This window comes from Cinclus cinclus, chromosome 1 (genome assembly GCF_963662255.1).
Source record: "Cinclus cinclus chromosome 1, bCinCin1.1, whole genome shotgun sequence".
Taxonomy (NCBI): domain Eukaryota; kingdom Metazoa; phylum Chordata; class Aves; order Passeriformes; family Cinclidae; genus Cinclus; species Cinclus cinclus.
In genome coordinates, this window is record NC_085046.1 from 112,982,616 (window position 1) to 113,006,538 (window position 23,923).

General features: G+C 41.4%; 1 protein-coding gene across 1 annotated transcript; it reads left to right on the forward strand.

The window, feature by feature from the left end:
* Positions 1 to 20,515: 20,515 nt before the first annotated feature.
* On the forward strand, positions 20,516 to 21,989 carry LOC134049365 (transcription factor SOX-17-like). Its single transcript, XM_062501751.1, has 2 exons — positions 20,516 to 20,807; positions 21,073 to 21,989. Exons 1-2 carry the CDS (start codon positions 20,516 to 20,518, stop codon positions 21,987 to 21,989), a joined length of 1,209 nt encoding a protein of 402 aa, XP_062357735.1.
* Positions 21,990 to 23,923: the final 1,934 nt, after the last annotated feature.

Sequence of the window (23,923 nt, forward strand, 5' to 3'; positions counted from 1 at the left end):
AAAAGATGTTAAGGGGAAGGAAAGTCAGGGGATGTGATTATAAGATGTAGTAATGCAGGAATGCTTGACCTTGACACTGAATTAATAGAAGATTGCAAATCAAAACTCACACGTGCATGAAGATAAATTTATTTTTAAATTAGAAAGTGTCTTTAGATGAAGTCACATTATGTCTTTAGGTTTTTTTAAAATAAAAATCCTCACCTTAATATTTTAATTGACTAATCTCTTGTGTGAAAAATGGCAGTTAAAGAACAATTAAAAAGCTGTTTAACAGATGGAGATCACTATGATTGTTGTGAAATAACAGACTGCAAAGGGGAGTGACAAAGAGAAATATGTGATGCAAAAAGGGAAAAGGAGATATTTCTACTTTACCTTCCCAGTAGCCTGCTATAATTTGTCCCATAAGAAGCAGATCCTACAGGACTTTTCTGCTCATTAGTCATATTGACATCATGAGGGATTTTTAAAATAATTTTCAAAGCTCTCTTGCAGGGAAGGCTTTGGTTTTCCCCTAGGAATGGATAGTTGGAACAGAACTTTTCCCACTCAATATATTAGACCCCCCACAAAAATGATCTGCATCTAAAATTATGCAGATAAAAGATATTAACTTTTATTTTTTAATGCTCATAGATAGCTTTTCTTTCATATCAGACATTGAAAGTTTTCCTGTATGACATTCCAGTCAAAACATTTCACACTGTCAGAATGTCGCAGTCACTCCAGGGTTATGAGGGTTTTTTTTACTTTTTCAGGAATAGTTTTGTTTGATTGTGTGAAAAATTCTCTTTTACAGCATGTTCATTTTAGACTAACTTGTGGTATGTTAAAGGTTAAGAAAAATGCTGTTCTTAAAAGTATTATTTTTCCCTTTTATGGATGAGCACCAGGCTTTAAGACATCAGTGTAAATAGAGTTTCCTGTTCCAGGGAAGTTTGGCTACTGCAGGAGCCCAAAGGTCCTTTGGGAAAAGCTTGATAGGAACTATGAGTTGAATGTGACCTGAGGCTCCAGGAACCAAAGAGCCAGAACTGAGGGAAACACATTTCACAGCCCTTTTGTGCAATCTTAAGTCCCACAAGCACTTCTGGGAAAGTAAACCCTTCATCATACACACAGAATTTCTTGCTAGATGAGTACTTATGCTAATGGCCTTTAGAAATCATTCTGTTATCTGTTGATCTGTGACTTCTTTCCTTGAAGCTTGCTGCAACTTCAAAAAAGTCAGCAGATTTGCAGAAATACTGAGATGGAATAGGAATGCTGAACATTTCACCATGGCTGTAGGCATCATGCTGTATCCAGTCCAAACTGCAGTTTGGAATTCAACACTTCTACAATTTTTTTTTTAAGAAAGTAGGCTTGAATTCCTACATGAATTCTGTTCTCTTAGAAATGCTAATTTATCAGAACTGTGTGTTTGTTCATTCAGAACTCAGCGTGGCTCTTTTTTCTCCTCCTTTTCTCTCCCATTTACAGCTAGGCAGAATTTGTGCATGTGAAGAAGGAAGGAGCAAAGCAAGCTGGGCAGGGGGGATGATTTACTGTGATGCAGAGCAACCACCACACTTCTATATTAACAAGGCTGCTTGTGTGAATATCACTTGGCTGCTGCATTTCTTTCTTCACTTGACCAAGTTTTAATTGGAACTCTGCCAAAGATTTTCCAATATGACATGAAATGAATCATACAACCTCTAACTCTACGCTTTATCATTTTAGATGGAGTAATTACACTCAGTGGGTTGGTTTGTTTTGTTTTGTTTTGCTGGATGTGGTTTGGAAAACAAAGGTGTTATCCCCTGTCTCTGAAAGCACTGTTGTAGTGCAAATAATTGAATCATTAAAATAATTTTGAATATTTGATGAGCAACACTCAATTGTGTATTTAATGTTTCCATTTGCTTTCTTAGTACTGGTTTCTTTCTTTTAGCATTATCAAAACTAATTGTTCAAAAATAATTAACATTATTAAAAACTCAAAATATATTTTGAAAAAATAAAAGCAGATAAATTACATTATTTGAAGGAATTGGAATGAAGTCATGTATTCCAACTTTTCTTCATAACTACTCTTTGTGTTGCAAGAAGCTGTCCTTTAGAAGTCTAGCAAATAACTTGCATAATTAGAAATCAATTCTGCTAGATTACCTCAATTTTATAACGCTGAAATTAAAAAAATATACTTTTTTTGTGACCTAAACTTTAAAAACTAGTGTTGTCTCTCATTCTCCAAACTTTGGGTATGTTAGGCAGTTTTCTATAAGGGTTTTTCACGTGAAGAAAAACACTGGGTGTGTGCTTTCTAAAGACCTCAGTAAATCAACAAAGCTATACATAGCACAGTCTGATGTAGTTACCAGCTGATAGTTCTGCAAAGACACTCGAAATGAGAGAGGAAATTCCAAACTTCCTTATTATTCCAACATGCTGAGCTTGCTAGTCAATAAAAGATTTCCAAGTTTTATTTAGTATATTGGTGGCATTTGGCTGGTTCCAGTGGCAGGTATCCTTTGTTTCCTACTCTTTATTAGCTATTAACTTTACATTAGAGTTACATTTCTGAAACACTCCATTTTTATTATATGAAGTACAGCAATCAAGCTATTCCCATTTAAGCATCCCAGCTATATCCTCTTTTGCCTGTTAGCAGGCAAAACTAAAAATTATTATAGGTGATACTGCTTTCTCTTGCCTGTTAGCAGAAAGCAGTATTACACATAATAGCTTCATGGAGAGGGCATCTCTTTTGTGTATGGCATTTAGAGAGCTCTGCTTTCAGGATCTTGTTTGATTAAAGAATATTGGATGTAGAAGAGGACATTAATCCTAAATTTTGTGTACCTTTGGATTTCTCTTTTCAAGCTTTCATTCAGGTCATTTTAAGTCAGTCAACTTCTGAAAATCCAGGCAATCTGAGGTGAAGAATAATGGAAAAAAAATTTTAAAAAAGAGAAATAAACACCAGGCTTATGGGAAAGAAATGTAGTTAGTAATTTAACAAAAAAAAAAAAAAACAAAAACCAAAACCTAACCAAAACAAAACAAAAAATCCTAAACAAACAAACAAACAGAAAACAAAAACAAAAACAAAAAAAACAAACAAAAAACAAACTCTGTTGGTATAAAGGGGAATAAAACAAAAGCAAAGTGACATAATACTCATGTTAGTGGTGAGGATGGTCACACAATTAAATATATCCCCTTTGACTAGAATGGGAATGTATTTAAACAAAGTAAGAAATGTATCATCCTATTTCTAACACACAAGAAAGACACAACTGGGGGAAAGTGCTAAATAATCCATGTGGATGTGGCTAAAATGTCATAGAAAAGCAGCAGGCAAAGAGTGATTAATGGATAGTGGAGCAGACACTCAAAGAGAGATTTAGTGGAACTCTATCTCTTACCTGGAAAGAAAATAATTGTATAAATAAATTTTCTATTCAGCTCCTACCTGCTTTCTGGGGTGCATTGCTGGGGCAGGATACCAGCACATTCCCAGCTGGCTAATTGTCAGCCAAGCACACACACCTCTTTGCATCCTTTTTTTTCCTTTCCTTGCTTGGTACATGTGACTCCATTTGAAAAACAACTTTCTTTTATTTAGTGTCTAAAGGTGTTAACAGAACCTTGAACTCAAGATAAGATTTTGAGATTAGAGGGTTAGGATATATCAGAAGACATGGAACAGTATTGACAGAATTTTCCCTTCAAAAATACAGAGGCAGTTAAATTTTCCAGATATGAAAACATCCTAGAATTGTTGCCATGGCAAAAATTAAAGGCTCTGTAAGTCAACTGCTAGATTCTTCTTGTTAACTTATCCTGTGGATGGTTCATTTTCATTTCCTTTTATTTCATTCCTTCTCAGATTTAAAAGCAAAACATTCCATTTCAATTTTGTCAGGCAGAAGAGCAGTTAGTACCTTTGTGGTCAGTTTTGATGTTATTGATATAGGTGCTCCAAAATAAACAGCAAATTCCTGAAGCTGGAAGTTTTACAGGATTCTGTGTATGCACTGCAATCCTGGATGTTTGGCTAAATCTGCTTATCTTTTATGCAGATAGTCTGGTTGGAACTGCCATAAACATTGTTGCCAGGTATTTCTGAAGCAGGAATGTACATACATTGTTCATAAACTCTTTTTATTAAAATTCAGTAATCTCTCACTTAAACAGCCTCAGAACAAGTTCTTCATCAGAAAATCCTACCAAACAATAAAGCTTGTCAGAGTTCAAGAAGACAGCTTTTGATCATGGGGGTGCAATTTAAAAGCTGTTTTTCATAACAGCATGTATGTTAGAGTATAACATTTATTGAAGCAGACCTGAAAGACTTGCGTAGAGAGTTTTTACCTGTCAGGTTCCATGTTATTTGCAGAAAATATTTTCTGCTTGTATAACTCTGTGATTTCTACTCCTTAAACAGAATCTTCTGTAAACTTCTCCTGTATTAATACCTATTAGAAAATAAATCCTGTGAATTTTTTTACTGCTCCACTTTCATACTGGTTTTTATAAATCTGTTGCCAAATATTTCATGTTGTACCTGGTCACTGACAGATTCTCCAGGGTAGGAGTGTTTGAGCATAACAGCCCATAAAATGAAACTATCTGTACCCTACTCTGGGCCATGGTACTCCTTCAGCTTGAGAGAAATTAGCCATGTCTTTTAAGAACTGTTTTTGGGAATTAATCTTCTGCATTTCATCATCTGGGACACTGAGCTCCCTTCATGCTTTCAAAAATACAGTGTGTGTTTTCTTATTCCCATACTGGTGTAAAATAAACAAAATTCCATAAATGTGCTGTTTCGATGTCAGTTTCATGTGTTTTAACAATAGCTGTTGTGTATTTGAGATATTCTTTGCAGTTAAACTCATTACTGACTTCATTCCAAATATCTGAGGGTGGTAGGCTGAAATAAAATTCAAATATAAAGTCACAGGAATGTACCTGCCCAAGTATAGCAGTGAGTTGTGAAAATGGCAACTATTACCAGAACTTTTTTTTTCATTGCTGTGCTTACAAATTTTTGGAAGCATTTTTGGTGTGCTCTGGGAAAACAAAACAAAACAAAACAAAAACAACAAAAACCCAAAAAGCAAATCACTTTAAGTGGACTAAAATTTCTCTCTAGAAATTTCTATGCAGTAAATCAAGTTGGCATCCTTTCTAAATAGTCAACAACATTCTGCATGCCAGTATAATCTTCCACCATACTTATTCCTATGCATGCATCCTCTGAAAAATATGACTTTTTCCAATTTACAGTTAAATCATCACAGGCCACTTTCTTTTCTTTGATTCCTCTAATCATGGAAAGCATGAGAAAGCTGACCTTCCCTTTCCTCACCCTCTTCATTGTACATCAGAACCTGGTATTTTTGTCTGCTGCAGTTCAGACAATGTCAAAGTGGAGGGGATCAAAAAAAAAGAGAAAAAGAAAAACAATAACTGGGGCTGCCTGCCCATCCTTCCACTGTGTGAACAGGGAGGGTCTGAGGCAGTATTTTTCACAGGATGGGATTTAATCAAGACTTAACAAATTTTTAAAGTATTTTTTTTATACCTCAGTAAATGGAGTGATTTTGTGGGGGAGATTTTTAGAAGCGCTTCTCAATTATGCATTATTGTACATAGACTTGGTACCAGTGAAAGAAATCTTTTTGTTTTAAGTACAGAGAATAATGCAAACGAGGTTTTGGCCATTAATATGTGGATTCATAAACACAGTTTTAGGGTCCTGTTTTAAAAGGTTGGCTGGTAGATCTGGACATATTTTTTAGTACTGTGAGTCTCTCATTAATTGAATTTTTGTACTGTTATTTACTTCATTAGTGTTCTGTATTTTACATCTGTGGCCGTTCATCTTGTATAGAGTACTTGAGCAGAAAAATGGTACCTATTTCCCAAAATTCTTAACAACATGAAAACTAGTTTTACTGTTATTTTACTATTTGATGGTAATCAGGCTTTTTTGGGAGGTGCTGTGTCTGTGACTCAATATGATTGCATCTTTGCTGAGAATTTTTTTTTTAAACTGTTCTAAAATGTGTATCTAAAATGGTAGTTATACATTAAGGTATAAGGTAACTTCAAAGACAGCTTTAAGAAATACGGGTTTAAATTTTCTTTATCTCTGTCACAAAGTTTATTTGTTGATTCTGAAGGAATTAAATTGATAAATGCAGTGCTCAGGTAGCACCCTGTGACATTTTAACCTGGGTTCAAAGCTTCTCTTGTGGGCCAGCTCCCTCAAAGAACCTTTGATGTTCTTACATTCACTCACCCCTCATTTGCTATTGTCTTAAGTATTTACCTTCTGGAGATTATTTAGGAAAGGTATTCTAGGATGTAGCTGGGTATCTTAAAACTAAACTACGGTAGGATAGAGATGCTTACAGAGATGTTACTTACCTGTGATCTGTCATGTACTTACATATAAATTGCAAGGTCAAAACTAAACTTATATGATTCTGAATTATTAAATGGGAGGAAGAAATTGTGTGTTTCCTTAAAAGATATTTCTGTCATTTTCTCTTTCCGCATTTGAGGATTGATTTTAACTTTTTAAACTTCAACATTTAAGTTAAAAAAATATCTTGAAACACATTTGAAAAATAAAGTTTTCAGAATATGCTTACTTTGTGTAGCACATATAATTTTAAATACTAGTTTTTCACAGCTTTGTATGAGTAATTAGTAACAATTGCGTGCAAAAGATTTACTCTGTTCTGCTCACTGGAAATATTAAACACCTCATGAGACAATTGATATCAAAGCTGACTGGAAAATCTGCCTTTTATTTTCATTGCAAGACTGACGAATGGGACTAATGTACATTATGCATGAGGCTGAAAATTAAACCAGGAAGAAGCAGCATGATCTGAGCATGCAATGCAAAATCAGAACTGGACAGTTACAGCATTTTCTCAAGGGGAATACTGCCAACAGATTGTTTTCATAATTCCTGGGTATAAAATCTATTTATCTTATTTTATTTTGGAATGTTCCTTTCCCAATCCCTAAATGAGCAAGGCTGTATTATGATATTGAAACGGTAAAATAAGGATATACATATAAATGAAGATAAATTCTCAAGTTCTAAAGTCAAAGATAAATATTAGCATAATTTTTCATTTCATTCAGAAAACTTAAGGCTGGAAGGAACTTTAGGGGCTGACTAGTCTTCCCCCTCACTCCTGGACCACTGGCTCTGCTCTGGTGGCTCTGCTCAAGCAGGAGGGTTGGACCAGATGACTTCCAGAGGCTCCATCCAGCCTCAACCATTCGGTGGTTCTGTGACCTGAAACAAAATCACTTGTAGGTGTGCCATTTTAAACAGATATTTGCCAGCCTGATTTTAAAATGCATTTGATGTCTGTTTATAAATACTGGAATGCTTTATCCATAGGCAGCATATTCACACACTTCCCTGTGACTTTTCTTAATGCAGGTTAACTGTGTAATGATTTTCTGTCCTATCCTCAATGGTTGTTAACCTAAACTGAATCAGCTGTCTAGGGAGGTGAAAACTCTTATTTTGTCTTTTTGAAGGTTGCTTCACAGGCTGTAGAGTGCATAGCCTGGTGGGGTGGGATTTTTCCTCTTTCTTTTCCTTTCAGCAGCATGATATTCTTGACTGGTGTTCACCTGCCATCTACAATTACCCCTCAAGACTTTTTTCTTTGTTATTGTTCCTCGCTTTTAAATTCCTCAACTTTAATATAGATTATTCCAGCCTTACTAAAATACCTTGAATTTGTTCATATTGAGTATCGCCTTACTATGCTTAGGCCATTTGTGTAAATTTCAAGATTATTTTAATTAGTCGTGTTCTTGAAATTTCTTTATGGCCCTCCTCACTTTCTGTAAGTTTGTAAGTTTAATAAATATATACCATCTTCAATCAGCTTGGGAAAGAGTTTATTTTTTCAACTGGTTGATCCATATAAAACTTCAGTCTAGAAATCCTTCCATTTTGATACTGAACCACTGATAAACAATCTCTGACTTTTGTTTTGCAAAGAAAATACATATTAAAAATTACCATTGAAATTCTTCTCTGTGTAAGTTTTGCTACAGAGGAAAAAAGATATCTATGAAACTTAGGGCAAACAACATGTGTATTTATAATGACTATACATAATTAGAGGAAGGACTCAAAATTTCTAAGCAAATTATATATAAAGGAACCTTTATGTGCAGTTGTATGTAGCTGTTGTTTGGAATGGGGGTATAGCTGTAGTTTAGTAATTTACAGCTGGAATTACCCAGAACTTAAAAATGCAAAATTAAGAAAAAAAACAACAAACAAACAACAACAATAAAAAAACCCACATTTTTTTTCTTGGGGGTTCTTCTTACTTATCTTTATCCTTAGTTAAGGGCCTGAAATAAGGCAGTACAAATACACTGTGTAAACAAAACTATAAAGAGCCATAAGAAATTATCTAAATTGGAATTTTACCCATACTTAGTCAGCAGTACTTAAACAGCAGTAGAGGAACTATAAAAAGCTAGCTGACTATTCATTATTTGCCAGTTTGCTTTCCTTGTAATTAGAGAAGTTGGTACAATTTTAAGATCAGTCTTCAGCTTGCCATTGTGTGTTTGCAGTGAAAATAATGGAAAAAATAAGTACACTGGTACTGGTTATGTAGTCAAATGTAGTATGCAGTATATAATGGTTTATATCCTATAGTGTATATATAAAATATAATGTCATCTTTGCTCCATGTGCATTGTTTGCAACTTTATAGTTTTCTAGCCTCAATACCAAAAAAAGTAATTAAGCTTTAATGAAAGTGGAGTTAAGCTGCACTTCCAGAACAGCTCATGGGATGCACAGTAGAAGTGAAGGTTTGGGTTCCTCATGATTCAGTTTATTTTAGACCATTGATTTACCCTTTTCCCTATTGACTGTAATCAATCTGTTATTGACAATACTTGACTAGGCACCCTACCAAAGACAAATCTGCTGAAGACTCTTAATGATGCTCTGATTCTGCCAGAGTTTTAACAGGAATGTGGGAGAAAGGGAGTCTAAAGCCAGTCCCTTTAAGTTCAGCATGGAACTATGCTTAAAATTGGAGAAGAGAAAGGGAGAGGCACAGAGGCTGCCTTCTGCTCTCTTGTAACTCTGGACAAGTTAGCTAGAACATTTGTTTGTCCTGAATTCCCAAAGGTCCAGAACAGTGTTAGTAATGCTGCCATATCTTTGTAAAGCATTTGTTGGGTAAAAAATAGTATTAAAATGCCCTTTGGAGTGGGATGATATTAAAAAGAAATTGGGTTAGAAATAAAAGACACGAACCCTTTGTTTCAGAATGGTCTTAGTTATAAGGGAAGAGCAATAAGCAGAGGCCTGATAAACACCACAATTAGTTGATCATCTAGTGCTTCTGTCACATAGGAATTCTCAAGGAGTGTTGTATCTCGTTAGTCTTGCTCTAATTCTTAATATAATGGAAATTTAGCTTGTGTCCAAGGGTTGAAACTGCAGCTGCTTCTATGACTGTGTTCTGCTCAGTTGTAGACCCTTGAAAATCTTCTGAAATGGTAGGAATCAGCTTCTTTCTTCCTGAACCATTTTTCAGTTATACTTGCAGTTATTCCATGGAACTGAGGTGGGACCAGAGCTCTGCCTCTTAGGTACACCAGAAAAAGCACTTAAGCATTTGAAATCAAGAACTTTGGGTTTTTTAATAGTTTGTTGCTGTGGAATTTATATAATTGATTTTTATTTGTTACTTTCTGGAGAATCATCTTAATACTGTTAACCTCACCTCCAACCCTTCTTGTAAGATTCAAGCTGGTTATCACTTTTTAATTACTTTTACCAGAGAATTGGATAATAATTAGTTCTTGAAAGATTTTTTTTCCTAGTGAACATATTACACTCATAAAACAACTAGGATATATTGATTCTGGCTGGAAATTTAAAATGCAACCTTGAACTCTTTGTGATCTTCCCAGTGGTATGTCCAAATTCCTTCTGGTGCCAAGTACTGTATTTAATTCACATTATGATTTAAATTCTTTCTGTTAAAATATATTTAATTAATTAATTACTAATTTATATCACTGGTATTTGTAGAGATGAAAACTATTTTTTCACAGTATCTCTCAAATTTTTTCATACAAATGTGTCTTTCTACTCACCTCTTATTTCAGTATTGTTGGATAGATTCTGACATACAATTATATAAATAATTACTTCAATGCCTGGCTATTCTGTGCATGAAATCACATTAAATATATGTGAACCTATAAACTCTTGTTGTGTGGGTAAAAAAGAGCAATGATCTCATTTATGAAAGCAGCAAACAATAAGCAATATGTGTCCTTGTCTTTATAACAAAAGGTTTGTTTTAACCCTAATTAAGTATACATCTTGGACATCTGTATACTTCAGTATTACATTTGCAGTTTCTGTAAGCTGTGTCATTACAGCTATCTAAACACTCACTGCTTGTAGCACTATATTTAAAACCCTGCTAATTTTTTTCTAAAGTACTATAAGAAAAAATGCAAGTCCTATACCTCTTCTGGTCACTATGATTTTATTCCAATCAATTCAACATGTGAAAGTGCCCCTGTAGTAAGCTGGGAAAGTACTTCTGCAAAGGCTCTGCAGGCAATTTTCTGCTTCTGTATCAGACAGCATGTGAACATGTATCACAATCTACCTGTTTTCAAATACATATTTCTTGAATTTCTATTTTATTGAAAATCACTAGCAAAGGAAAAATGGTTTTGAGTAATTTTTCTCTTTGAATAATAATTTATGCTTACTAATCACTAACCAGTAACTATGAGCAGAAGTAGTTGCTTTTGTTCAAGGAAATTTTGAAACAGGAAATTTGAAAATTCACCTTGAGCCAGTGATGCAAAAGACTGTGGTTTAAAAAGACATGGATAAAGTCAGTAATCATACCACCAAATGATCTGTAATGTAATTCTTTATTGTAAAGATTGCCTGTTGAATATTTTACTCTTCTGTGTGTGTTTGCCACTAAGAGCTCTTCTGAGCCATGAAGCTATGCGCACCTGACAAAGGGATTCCCCAGATTCCATATTCATTCCTGTATGTAATTGAGTTTGTGAATATCTTTATCTTCTTTTTCAAACTTCAGATCAACTTGGTGCTGCTGTAAAGTGAAGTTCTGGTAGGCTGGTGTCTGGCCAGTGCTGTGTTGAGATTCAGTATCTATGATGGACCAGTGAGTCCCCATTAATGTGGAACCTTTCCAAAAACAGGTGATAAATCCAGCCTGAGTTCTGCAATCACACCTTTAAATAAAAATCCGTTGACGGTATTTCAGGATGTTTCTGAAGCTACAGACTGCAAAGAAAATTCTGAGAATTTGTTTATAAAAATTTTTAAAATTTTATTTTTAAAAAATAATTGTACATCTATTAATTAGCAACTTATATAGTATAATTACTTACACAGATCAAATTCTTGTTGCTTGGATTTTGCTATGGAATTAGTCTGACAAGTGGCAAAAAAGTGTGGTTGCACTAATTGAAAACATGAAAGGGAAATGTTTTAAGTGACTGCACCAACAAATATGTCTTCCATGGAAGGAAAATAATCAATGCAGCTTGATTTTTACTTATCAGTAGTTCAGGTCTGTGCTGTGGCATCTAATGATTGCTGCCTCACAGTACCTGTGAAAAGTGCTGAGGAAATATATTAATCAGTAATTAGGAAACAAACATGAACACAGAAGACTCCAAAAGCAAAAGTAGTAACTTATTAATATTTCATGGTATTGTAGGAAAAAAAAAAAAAGGAGAGATATCAGAAGGTATGAAAGTGTAGATAATCTTCTCGTGCCAGAAGCGCATGCTTGCTGATGTAACTATGTCTTCACTAGCAAGATTTTCCTGTTTAGATAGGCAGCAGGGGAGTTTTGCTGCTAAATAAATCTTGTGTTTACCTGGCCAAAGAGTAAAAAAAAACCAAAAGCCAAACAAAAACCCAAACCAAAAAACCAAACCACCCAATAAACCCACTTTTACAGCTCTGCCAGGTTCTGAAAGCTGCCAAGGGACCTCTGTATCATGCCCTGTTCCAAGTATTGTGTGCACACACAGTTTGGCCCTGGAAGCAGCTGCAGGTCCTTCCTGAGCAGGACATGTTCCAATGTTAGCTATGAGCTCAGACACAATTCTGTGCTTAGTTGATATGTAAATTATATTGTTAAGCTTTTCATTTGGACTTTAAAGAATGTATGGGATGCACTAATATATTAGAAGGCTGATCCTCCCTTTGATGAAAGGTAAAGTGAGAGGGGTCTTTCTTTGAAAAAAAAAAATAAAACTATTGAAAAAACAATACTTCTCTTGCAAGAACCTGGCTTAAAGTATTCAATGGCAATATATCACAAATACAGTCTAGCAAACAGTAACAAGAAGCCTACCTGGGACAGTAAAATATGTTTACCTCTGTCAGTGACGTGCTGCAGATACATGATTGGTTTCTCTCAGACACATTCCACTTGGAAGTCTAATGTAGTCTAACTTCTTCAGTGAAGAACATTTTGTGCTGAAGAAAGTACTAATCAAGCAGCTACAAAAAATCCTTTACACTCTGTCCTTTCCTGTTCACCCTATGCACATGTGACTCCCTTTGCAGGCAGCTACTCCTCCCAGCAGCTGTAGAGTTTTTAATGGGGTGTTTCTGAGGCCCCAGCAGCTTGACTGGACTACAAATGTTGGCTTTTGGGGAAAATGGGCTCCCTCTGGTGAGTAGTTGAGTGGTTGTCAACTGAATTACCTTGTTATTTTGCATTTTCTTAGTTCAGATTTTATTTTCAAATGCTGCTGTCATAGTGCTTGAGACCTGCATGTACTGACATATAATGTGTTCCTAGCAACTGTCAACACTCCTCATCTTCATTTGCTGCAGTAACAGAGGGCTTGCAATACAAATCTTGCAACTTTTCACAATCTGGGAGGGAAGGTTAAGAGACTGCTGCAAAGAGATGCCTGCCGAATGTTAGGTATTATAATTGTGTCAGATAATTTTGTTGTGCTTCAGTTCCAGCTCTGGCCTTTGTAGTTGGTTAATATTTCTTAGGTATTTTTCCTTGTATCCTGTGCTGAGTGACTTACTACCTTTACTTTTTGCAGGATGCTGGTGTGAATCAAAGAAGCATGTATATGCAGTCCTTTAGTAGCAAGTGCATTTATACACATGTAAACCCAGAAATTAAAGTTGTCTAGTAATCTACCTTGCTTCTTCAATTCAAACCTTTCCAGCCTGTGATGGTAGAGGTCTGTTGACACTGTACATCTAGTCCTACACAAACTGTCCACAAGACTTGACTCATTTTTTAAAAACTGGAAAGGCCATTAGATTTGTCATTGAAGCAAAGTTTCTAAATTGAATGTTCATGTAACTTACATCTAGAACTCAGTTAAACAGGCATCCTATCTTAATGGAACAGTTAAACTGGAGATAGCTGGGTAGAAATTGTCTTAGATCTTGCAGGTTGTTTGCAGTAGGAGTGAGGCTCTCTAGTCCTTGATCTAGCTACAGAGAAAGTTTATTGAAATTCCTGGTCCTCTTTTTTTAAGTTTTCAGTTCTGTGTGATAACCTCTCTCTCATCCTTTCAGTAAATACCCTTCAAAGGGTGTTGTGAAGATAAAAAGGTGATGTTAAGGGGACAAAGCAGGAGGGAAGGGGACTTTCAGCCTTGGGTTTCATTCAAACAGAAGTAGGCCAGGCAAGTGAAATAGGTGTGACTGCTGAACTGCAGCCCGGTAATTCTGAACACACCTCAAGCCCAGGAAATAATGGTTGGATCAAAAAATCACCCACTTGCATTGCTCATCTTAGCTTGAAGGTTTGTGAAGCTTAGCTGTCTTTTTTAGGTTATTACTTGTTGTGCCAGGCATGATGCCATGTTTTCTTCTCTCTCACAGATCAGTGGTTGTCAAAGGTGTTCAGAATACTGAGTATTAATTGTTCTAGGCAGAGAAATTGTAGACTTCATTGTGCCCAGCAGAGAAAGCAGATGTGTGTCAGTGAAAGTACTGTGAGTGTGGTAGTGTTAGGATCAGATTGATGTTTTGGATTTGGAAGATGTACAGATATCTTTTTCTTATAATCTGCAACTTTCAATTATATTTGAATTGAACCTAATTGGAATTTTAATTAACATTAACAAACTAATAAGAAAATAATGAATATGAACATTTTCTCCATTAAAAGTGCTCAAAGAAAACAAATGTCATAAAACAAAATAGCTGCAGCTATCAAGAAATGAAATCAAACTAATTTTTAACACCTTCCAACTGTCTGATGAGGTGCTTTTCTTTCTGTAGTTCATCTAACTAAATAGAAAGTGTCATCTCTTGTACACGTAGTCACTGAATGTAATTGCAGAGATATGATGAAAATCCAGAATGTTTCCATTGGACACATTTAAAAATTAAAACCTTAAACAATTTGGCTTTTTTAATTTGCTAAACAATATCAAATTTTGTATTCCTATGTTTTGGTTACAGAGAATTTTGGTCAGGTAAAAGAACAGCCATTTTTAAACAAACTTAACATTGCTTCTAATTTCAGGGATTATTAATTTATTTTAAAGTAAATGTATCATATTTTCCACTTTGGAAAAAAGTTTTATCCATCTTTAGTGCTGTTGAGGATCTAAAACCTCTCATCATTTCTGTCTGAACCTACCTGTTCATCACTGCTGATCCATCAGAACTGCAGATGGGAAGATGTTGACATTTGGATTTAGTCTTAATTTAGAATTTTTATTAATACTTCTATCTTACTTCTGATAAACAGCTAGCATAAGATTATTTCCCTATGCTAAGATCACTGATCATCTCTTCTGTGACCATAAGTAATTGGCATGTTGGAAGTAACTGCCCAGTTCCAAGCCCAGCTCCTTTCTCATTGTATAATGAAACACTTTCATTCTGGCTAAGGACAAAGAACTTCACCTTCTGAAATTACTGTAAAATACTGCTGCATGCCGTTTTCAGATTCCAACAGCCTCCTAAAAAAAAGCAATGTATAGATATGTTTTACAAGACTGCAATAGCATTATATGCAGTGTAAAACCCACCTTCTAGAGAATATCTATGATATTCAGTCTTCTGGCCTTATTAGGGGTATTCTAGGAGCTGAGTGATGATGGTGAAAAAAAATTTTGCACTTCAGTGTAACTGGAGTCAGCTTTTTAATTCTACAGTTACATGGCTTGTCCTTGACTAGTCCATCACTTTAGTATCTAGCATGTCAGAGTAAATCTTACAGTAGAACAAGTTAGCCGTAGCTCCACTGACATAAAACCAGCATAAATACAGAGGCTGGGCCAAAGTGTCTAGGTCAGATCAGATCCCTGAACTTTTGGAGTGAATCCAGCATTGTAGAGAGTTTTCCTTCCCCCCCCCCCCCCCCCCCTTTATTTCTTATTTAATTAGTTGTATATACTTATGTATTAAAAGTAACAGGAGTTCTGTTCTTGGAAATTCAAGTGTAGGAGGATTCTAAGTGGTGTCAGCTACTGTGCTGCTTCATGTACAGTACATGTACAGTACATGTTCAGTACTTCATGTTCAGTACTATGCAACTCATTCTCAAATGAAAGGGCACCGAAACCAGAATGAAGCTGAAAACTCGTGTAATCAAACTGTTTACATTTTATTTTACAGAGGAACACGCAACAGGTCTGTGATATTAGTTTCGTTAATTTATCTTTATATTAAAGGAGTATGTAAATTTATTACTATGAAGGGTGATGAGACTTAGGTCTAGATTATGCAGTTAGCAGATTGAGAAAAGTGACACTTCTATGCTTTCTTCATGAAAATAATGTCATTTCAGTGTCATTCAAACTTTGTTTGGGTCCACATATCGTCTGCCTGGAAGAGGTATTACAGAAGTACCCAGCACTCGTGCCATGTCCCTTCCCACTGGTTCCCAGACATTTGGTTTCTGCCTTCAGACGGGGGCAGGGAAGGCGGTACAGGCGCGTTAGAGCGAGCCCCGCCGGCGAGAGTTAACCCCTTCCTAGGAGCAACCATGGTCCGGGTTCTCTCCTGCACTGCAGGTCCTCCTGGACGTGTAGCATCCGAATTCACCATTAACGTTCGATAACTTCATTGGAAAGCCATTTCCTTCAGACGTGGAAGTTTTCTGCCCGTCCTTCGCTGCAGTGCCACGGGCATGGTACACGGCACTACGTAGGTGAAAGAGCGATGGATGGCAAGATACATGTTTATGTATGTGTATAAAGAATGTTTCCTAGCCCCGAGGAAAAAAAGATGAGAGAAATGGGACGGTAGTCCACCGCTCTCCTTCCTCCTGTGTGTTCTCCAGACCCAGGGCTGAGCCTGCCCAAAGGGAAACACCGCAATCCCTGCACTACCCTGGGGAGAGGTGCGTGTCCCCCGTGTAGATAAACGCATGACATTTCTCTCCAGCCCCTTTCAGACACCCCGCTTCAACCGAGCATCCAGGGGCTGCGGGAGAGCGGGCTGTCCCGAGGGGGAGCCAGCGGGAGCGCCGGGGGAAAGGGCCGAGCGGGGCAGCAGCGGGATTCGAGCCTCGCCCCAGCCTGCACATCACCCGGGGGGAGCTGGCTCGCGTCCGAAAGGAGGAAGGCGAAAGCGCTCTTACCTCGGAGTGGGAGTCATGCACGTCCCGCTCCCCCCGCCGGACTCCCTTCAGTCCTAAAATGCGGGCACACGGCTGCTGAGCACCCCCTAAGCGGCCGCGCAGGGATGCAGGGAGCTCGCTGTGCGAGGCCGTGCTGTCCCACGGCCAATTGCCCGTCCCCGAGCCCGGGCGGCGGGACGTGATTCCAGCCAAGAGGCTCCACTTCGGATGCTGAGGGCAGCCGAGAGCCTCGAGCTTTCCTCAGGTCTGCGAGCATTTGCTGGAAAGCAACTTGCAGATTAAAGTGAGGCAGGCGAAGCAGTAACTTTCTAGATGATGGGGACTATTACTTCGCTGTAAAGCAGTTAATGGTGTTTCCATAGTTAGAGTTTCTGAAAGGGATATTTTTAATTTTCTGGGTTTTGATTTTTCCCATTCAATAGTGGGTCCTTCCTGACCAGGGCCTTTTCAATACATTCACTTTCCTAACGCAAAGCCCCAGAACGTCTTCATTCGGGAAGATTTCTTGCACTATGTAGCGCTGTCGGGCTCGGCTGCTTTCATTTAGTAGTTTTGAATCGCTCTAAAGTGGCAAAGTGTGTTGCCTTTAAATACACGTTTAGGGAAAAAAAGGCTCTTGTCTTGGGAAACTGCTCGATTTGCAGGAAACCCTCCGGATGTTTGCTGCTTTTCATGTGGCATTTGTGGTCGGCTGTGATAACGCTGGGAGCACCACTTCCAACACCGCATTCTGTAATGGACCTGAAATAGAAACACATCTCTCGCCGGAGGATCCCCACTCCGCGCCCCCGCGCTGTGTACCGGCGGGTTTAAAAGGTCAATAAATCAGAAGGATGAACTCTCAGTGGCACTGTTAGGTTGGGAAAGTTAACGAATGACCCCAGAAGTCGTGCGACCACGAAGGTTTCAGGAGCGTCCGAAGAAGCTCCCTATTAAACGCTGCGGGGAAGTGAAATCTAAGCACAGAGGGCTACTAGACTCAGAAGCAGCGCAGTGCTGCGTGTTTTAAAGTTACACTTCGAAAATACCCAAACGGTCAAAACAAAAAGCTAGAAAAGAAGGGGGATAATCTGTCTATGACGCCAAGGGCACTTGAAGGGCCACAAACTGCCAGCATTTTCTGTACAAACCAGGCAGCTTTTACTTTCTCGGCTTAGATTCAAAACACACCTTTCTTTCTTTGATCCCGGATCAATGAGCTGTAGAAACGTTTTCAACAAATCTCCCGAACCAAGTCAACTGTAGTTGCTTAGTTTATTACCTCATGTTCATTATATAGAAAAACATTTTCTTTTCTGCTGAAAGTGACAGCCCTAAAAATTGCTGCAAGCTTCATTTGCAAGCAGTCCCTCTATTCGCTGAACTTTTTCAGTAAAGACCCCTGCAGGATTTTTATCTTGGCTCACGAAAATATTTCTGCTAATTAGAGTGAAAGGGGAATTTTGGCGTTTTAACAAGATCAACTAGTTTAAAAAAAGGTAATACTCTCTATACTCTCTCCTACGGTTTAAACTCCTAGTTGGTTAGTCTTATCCGAGTCAGTAATGCGGCGTGAGCTGGGAGCTGCTCTGGGAATCAATGGAAACGGACCGGCTCCATTAGAGCGCCGCGTGGTTACCTACTTGGATTTTGTTTTCCTTGGAAGTCACGTTGCTTATTCCTTCAGCTGAGTATTCTGTTATCTGCAGGGCAAAATACACAGGCTTTCCTCACGCATGAGTTTTCTTTAAGCACGGTTCTGATTCTGTTTAATTCGGAATTTTCTCTGGGTATCGGCCGTGCGTCGGTGCGTGACCTGTCTCGGGGCAACCGGCCTGGGACTGGGGGCTCTGAGTCCCGGCACGTCGGGTCGGAAAATGTCACAACCTCAGCCATAAAACTAAAGCCATTAGTACACCAGCCTTACCCAGGTATGCCCTAAGGTAGCGTCCCAAACGCTGGACTAAAAGCGAGTGAAAAAGCACTTTATTCCTGACGAACCTTGTTGGTTATCGCCAATTCTGCGCTGACGGTCGGCTTTTGCAAGCGCAGTGTCCCCGTTAATTTGTTTTGCAATCAATTATAAGTGCATAATACTTTTGCAAGAATTGTGTTATTATATACAAATTTGAGATTAATTTAAATACATACATGTCGGACCACGGCTTTCACCTCCGCTCCTTTTTACAGCATGTAATATAATGACGAAAAGCAGGGCTGTTTGAATCGCTGCCGCTGTGTTGGACTAGCACGAGTGTTTGAACGGAGGAAAAGAAAATTAAAACTTTTTTGGTTTGGTTTAGGCAGATATCAGTCTTTCGGTAATAGTTTCGACTCCTTGCAACAGGGCTAAATACTATTATGCTGGAAATATATAGCTTGCTTATAATTCTAAAAACCAGCGGGGAGTAGAAAGCTAAATGTAGAAATCACTCGAAAATTGCCTTCACCGGTGTTAGTCCCTGGCAGCTCCTGTCCGCTACTGCCATCGTCTTCTTTTAAAGTATCTGTCTGTCAAGTGTAAAGAATCAGGTTTTACGTTGTGTGAAACAGGAAATTCAATGTTAGAATACGTTAATGGTTATTCTGGCTTCATTCATTTAATTTCAGTGAGGATTCTTACAATATTGGTTTATGTGATCAGAGTGGCTACCCAAACAAAGGTGTCCTTAACAAAATAAACTCCTTTGATCTTCAGTTTAAAGGTGAGCGGTTTCTCAAATAAGCATTGATGCATTTAATAGCACCACATAACAATGCAAATATTAACCAAAGCGTCCGTGAAAACTCCGTGTTCTACATTAGTTTGTATGACAAATGACAACATAAATGGTGCTGAGATAGAATTCTGTTTGTTCTGAAGGGATTGACATTTCTGAAACAAGAGTTTGCAATTACAGTGTATTTATTTGGGCAAATCAGAGAAATCCTGATAGTGTAATGCCACAAGAAACAGGCGCTGCAAAGTTCAACTTATTAATAACAACTACATACAGGAAATATTTACGCTTTTGACAGACACTGAATAGCTTTATGAGGGCGTATGAAGAAGTGAGATAGGATATGATCATAGGCCTTATTCTGGATTCAGCATCCGACTGTCCCAGAAGTTGAGTTCTTTCATGGAATTAGGAGGGGAAATATGTTCAGGTAGCACTACAGGGCAACTAAGTAGAGTGAGGCACAGATGATGACTTCTAATTACAAAGCTACATCCCAAATCTGCCTGCAGGACAAGCCGCTTGTGCCTCTCAGAGTGTTACAGGGTATCTCAGCACACCTGTAAATAGTCTGTCCCTTTCCCCTCTTTAAAGGATGAAAATCCTCCGCTCAATGATGTCCATGAGCGCACGGCCTCGGGGGGCCGGTCTGCTCTGGCCTTGCGGAGGGCAGGGCTGAAGCCGGAGGCGCTCACGAATGCGCTGCCGGTGGCCCGAGGCACGCCCGGCACGGGTCCCGCGGGGACAGCGGGGGCAGCGGGGCCCGCGGCGGAGCCCGCGATGTCCCCGCAGGTGCCGGGACCCGCCGCGCCGGGAGGAGCCGTGGGGGCCGCCGTGCAGGGCAGGGCAGGGGAGGGGAGGGCAGGGGAGGGCAGGGGAGGGGAGGGGAGGGGAGGGGAGGGGAGGGGAGGGCAGGGCAGGGCAGGGCAGGGCAGGGCAGGGCAGGGCAGGGCAGCGCCGCGGGGGCCACGGCCGCCGTCCGGCTGCGCGCCCGCCCCCGCCGCGCCATTGGCCGCACGGCGGCTCAAATAGGGCCGGGCCGGGCGCCGGCTCTGGCAGCAGCGAGCGGGGCCCGAGAGCCGAGCGTGTCCCGTGGGCCGACCGGAGCTGCTGGCTTTGGCGGCGGTGGGCAGCGCGTCCCGGCCCGAGATGAGCAGCCCCGATGCGGGCTACGCCAGCAGCGACGACCAGGTGCAGGGGCGGTGCTCGCTGCCCATCATGATGCCGGCCATGTGCCCGTGGGCAGAGTCGCTGAGCCCGCTGGGGGAGGCGAAGGCGAAGGGCGGCGCGGCGGCGTCGGGGCCGTCGGGTGGCCGGAGCAAGGGCGAGGCGCGGATCCGGCGTCCCATGAACGCCTTCATGGTGTGGGCGAAGGACGAGCGCAAGCGGCTGGCGCAGCAGAACCCGGACCTGCACAATGCCGAGCTCAGCAAGATGCTCGGTGAGCGCGGGCGCGGGGTCCCCTGGGGGGATCCAGGAGAGCGAGGGGTCCGGGGCAGCCTCGGGGTCCGGGGTGTGGGCGGCGAGCGGGGGGATCCGTGCGTGAGCTGTCGGGCCGGGGTGCCTGGGGGGCGGTGGCGTCCGAGGGCGAGCGAGGATCGCGCACGCCCGGGCGGGGCTGGGGGCGCGGGCAGGGTCGGTGTGGTGGGGAGCGGGCGTGGGTGCCGATCGGGGAGCGGGCGGTCTGACGGTGCCGGTGGGTGCAGGTAAATCGTGGAAGGCGCTGTCGCTGTCGGAGAAGCGTCCGTTCGTGGAGGAGGCGGAGCGGCTGCGGGTGCAACACATGCAGGACCACCCCAACTACAAGTACCGGCCGCGGCGGCGGAAGCAGGTGAAGCGCCTGAAGCGGGTGGAGAGCGGCTTCCTGCAGCACGGCCTGGCGGAGGCGGCGGCGGGGCCCGGGCTGGGCAGCGAGGTCGCCGGCGGCGGTGGCAGGATGTGCGTGGAGGGCCTGGGACTGCCGTACGGCGAGCAGGGCTACGCGGCGGGCGCGGGCCACTACCGGGACTGTGCGCCGCTGGGCGCGGCGTTCGACGGCTACAGCCTGCCGACGCCGGACCCGTCGCCGCTGGACGCGGCGGAGAGCGAGGCGCCCTTCTTCGCGGCGGGGCTGCAGGAGGAGTGCGCGCTGGTGCCCTACGGCTACGGCCCGCACCCGGCGGCCGCCGAGTACCCGGCGGCGGCGGCGTCCGAGAGCCCGTCGGGCGCGTCGCTGCGGCGGCATCTGCCGCCCGGGGAGGCGCTGGGCGCGGGCGGGTCGCTTCAGGGGCTGCTGGGCTGCCCGGCGCCGCTGCACGCGTACTACGGGCAGTGCCAGCCGCCGGGCCCGGGGCGCTGCCCGCCGCTGCCGCCGCCGGGGGCCGTGGGGCAGCCGTCGCCGCCGCCCGAGACGGCGCCGTGCCGGGAGCAGCTGGAGCAGCTGCCGCCGGAGGAGCTGCTGGGCGACGTGGACCGCACCGAGTTCGAACAGTACCTGCGCTTCGCCTGCAAGCCCGAGCTGGCGCTGCCCTTCGGCGGCCACGACGCGGCCGCGCTGCCGTCGCCCGAGGGCGCGGCTCCCATCTCGTCGGCCGTGTCGGACGCCAGCAGCGCCGTCTATTACTGCGGCTATCCGGACTTGTGAGGGGCTCGCTGGGGCACGGCTCGGACACTGGCAGAGAGGCGCCCGGCCTCGCTCCTATTTATGTAATTTATTTGAATCTTGAGAACTGACAGGGTATCCGTGACCTGCTCGAGGTTTAAAAGGTGATTTTCTAGCTCGCTGTCCAGGTGGTGCAGGTCTTACCGTCACTCTCCGACAGTGACATGTCAAACTGTTCCTGTGGTGGAATCATGATGCTAGTGGTGCACGGAGAATGTAACTTCTGCGATCTGTTCAGAGATCCATATGATTTTGTTTGTTTTACCGAGTGCTGGGTTTTATATGATGGATTTGTACAGAGTAATTTTGCACTTTTACAATAAAGGGATAATAATAAAACTGGTTTCTGATAAGTACTCCAAGAGATTTTTATCGTCGTTTTTAATTGATTGTTGCTGTTTTTTAAACGACTTGTGTGAGTGTCCCTTACACTAAGCATTCCATACTTTCACACTCTGTTGACGCTGTTTCTCCTTTTCCTGTTATAGGAAAAAAAAAAAAAGAAGTCTTCGGTCACTGTCTACTCCAGGCTCTTGTTGGGGTTTTTTGGTTTGTTGTGGTTTTTGTTTTGTTTTGTTTTCTTTCTCTTTTTTCTCCTCTTCATTGGTGCTTTCTTGTAGAGGTGACTGGTATGACTGAATTTCATAAAAGAAGAGGAAGGACCCGTTTTATGTTTGAAGCATAAAATGTCTCTTTGAAAGGGTCTGCTGGAGTGCGGTAGGGTTTGGTCCGTTTCTAATGGAAGCACGGACCCGTTGATGAGACGGGTGGGTAAATGCTGGAGAGCTCCTTGGAGAGAATGTCTTTTGTGTCCCCTTTGCTGTGCGGGGCTGGGGGTGCCTCAGCTCTCAGCTGCGGAGAACCTGAGCTGTAAGTTCGGATGCGAAGTGAAAAATGAAAACACGAGCCTCCCACGGGCGAGGCTGGCCGGGAGCAGCCCGCTCGGCACTCTGCCACGCCGGCACCTCCCTCCGTACCTCTCAGCATCTTACCTGTTCTCGCCGAAGGAAATCCCTCGGTCCTTGAAAATGCACCTAGGGATGGAAATATATTCCTGCTTGAAAAATGGGCACGCTGCAATTAAACTTGGGGGGAAATAAAAGACATTTTTATTTGGGTGTCAGCACTGAGTCCGGCTGAGGGATGGGACTGATAAATTGATTATGTCTATTGCTTAAATCGGGGGGAGGAGGTAACAGTTGTCTGGGTCGTTTGCTTCCTAAGATAAAGCTGTGGAGCTGAGCATCGGGGAGGAGGGGGCAGGGGCCGAAGTGGTAGACTGGCCCACTGATTAACCTGTCTTCCACGAGGACGGGAAATTTGATTTGGTCCGTTTTCAAATTGCAATTAAAGAGACTTATGTTTGTACCAGTGGAAGATAAAATAGATGTAAACTGCCTCAATGAGGTTTGAGAGCGGCCTCGTTGTCAAAAATCGACTTAGTAATTGTGTACTATTTAGGGAGTCTTGAATCTAAAGGCATTCAGACCCTTAATATTTCATAAAATAATCTACCCTCTAGTTTCTTAATCTTCCCCTTTTACTTTCCAAACAGTCTCCAATTCTACGAAATATACTTCGAATATCCTTCCTACCACTCTCTTCACTCGTTTCCCAACTGTATGCAAGAAAAATGATGTAATTCTGAAATAGGTGGTATTTCAGAACAAGGCCATAATATGTTTTCTTGATACTTTAATTTAGAAAAAAACATTACACGTTTTAAACACAGACACAAACTCAGGAAACAAATGTGCATGAGAGATGGTTTCTTGTTTTGGTTGAGTTTTCCTTTTATTATGATATTTAAACCTACAGGATTAAAATTATTTTGTCCTTTTTGCACATGTTCACAGTTTTCCGTGGGAAAATCACTTTGGCTCTTTTAGGTAATAAATAATCATTAAGCATTTAAT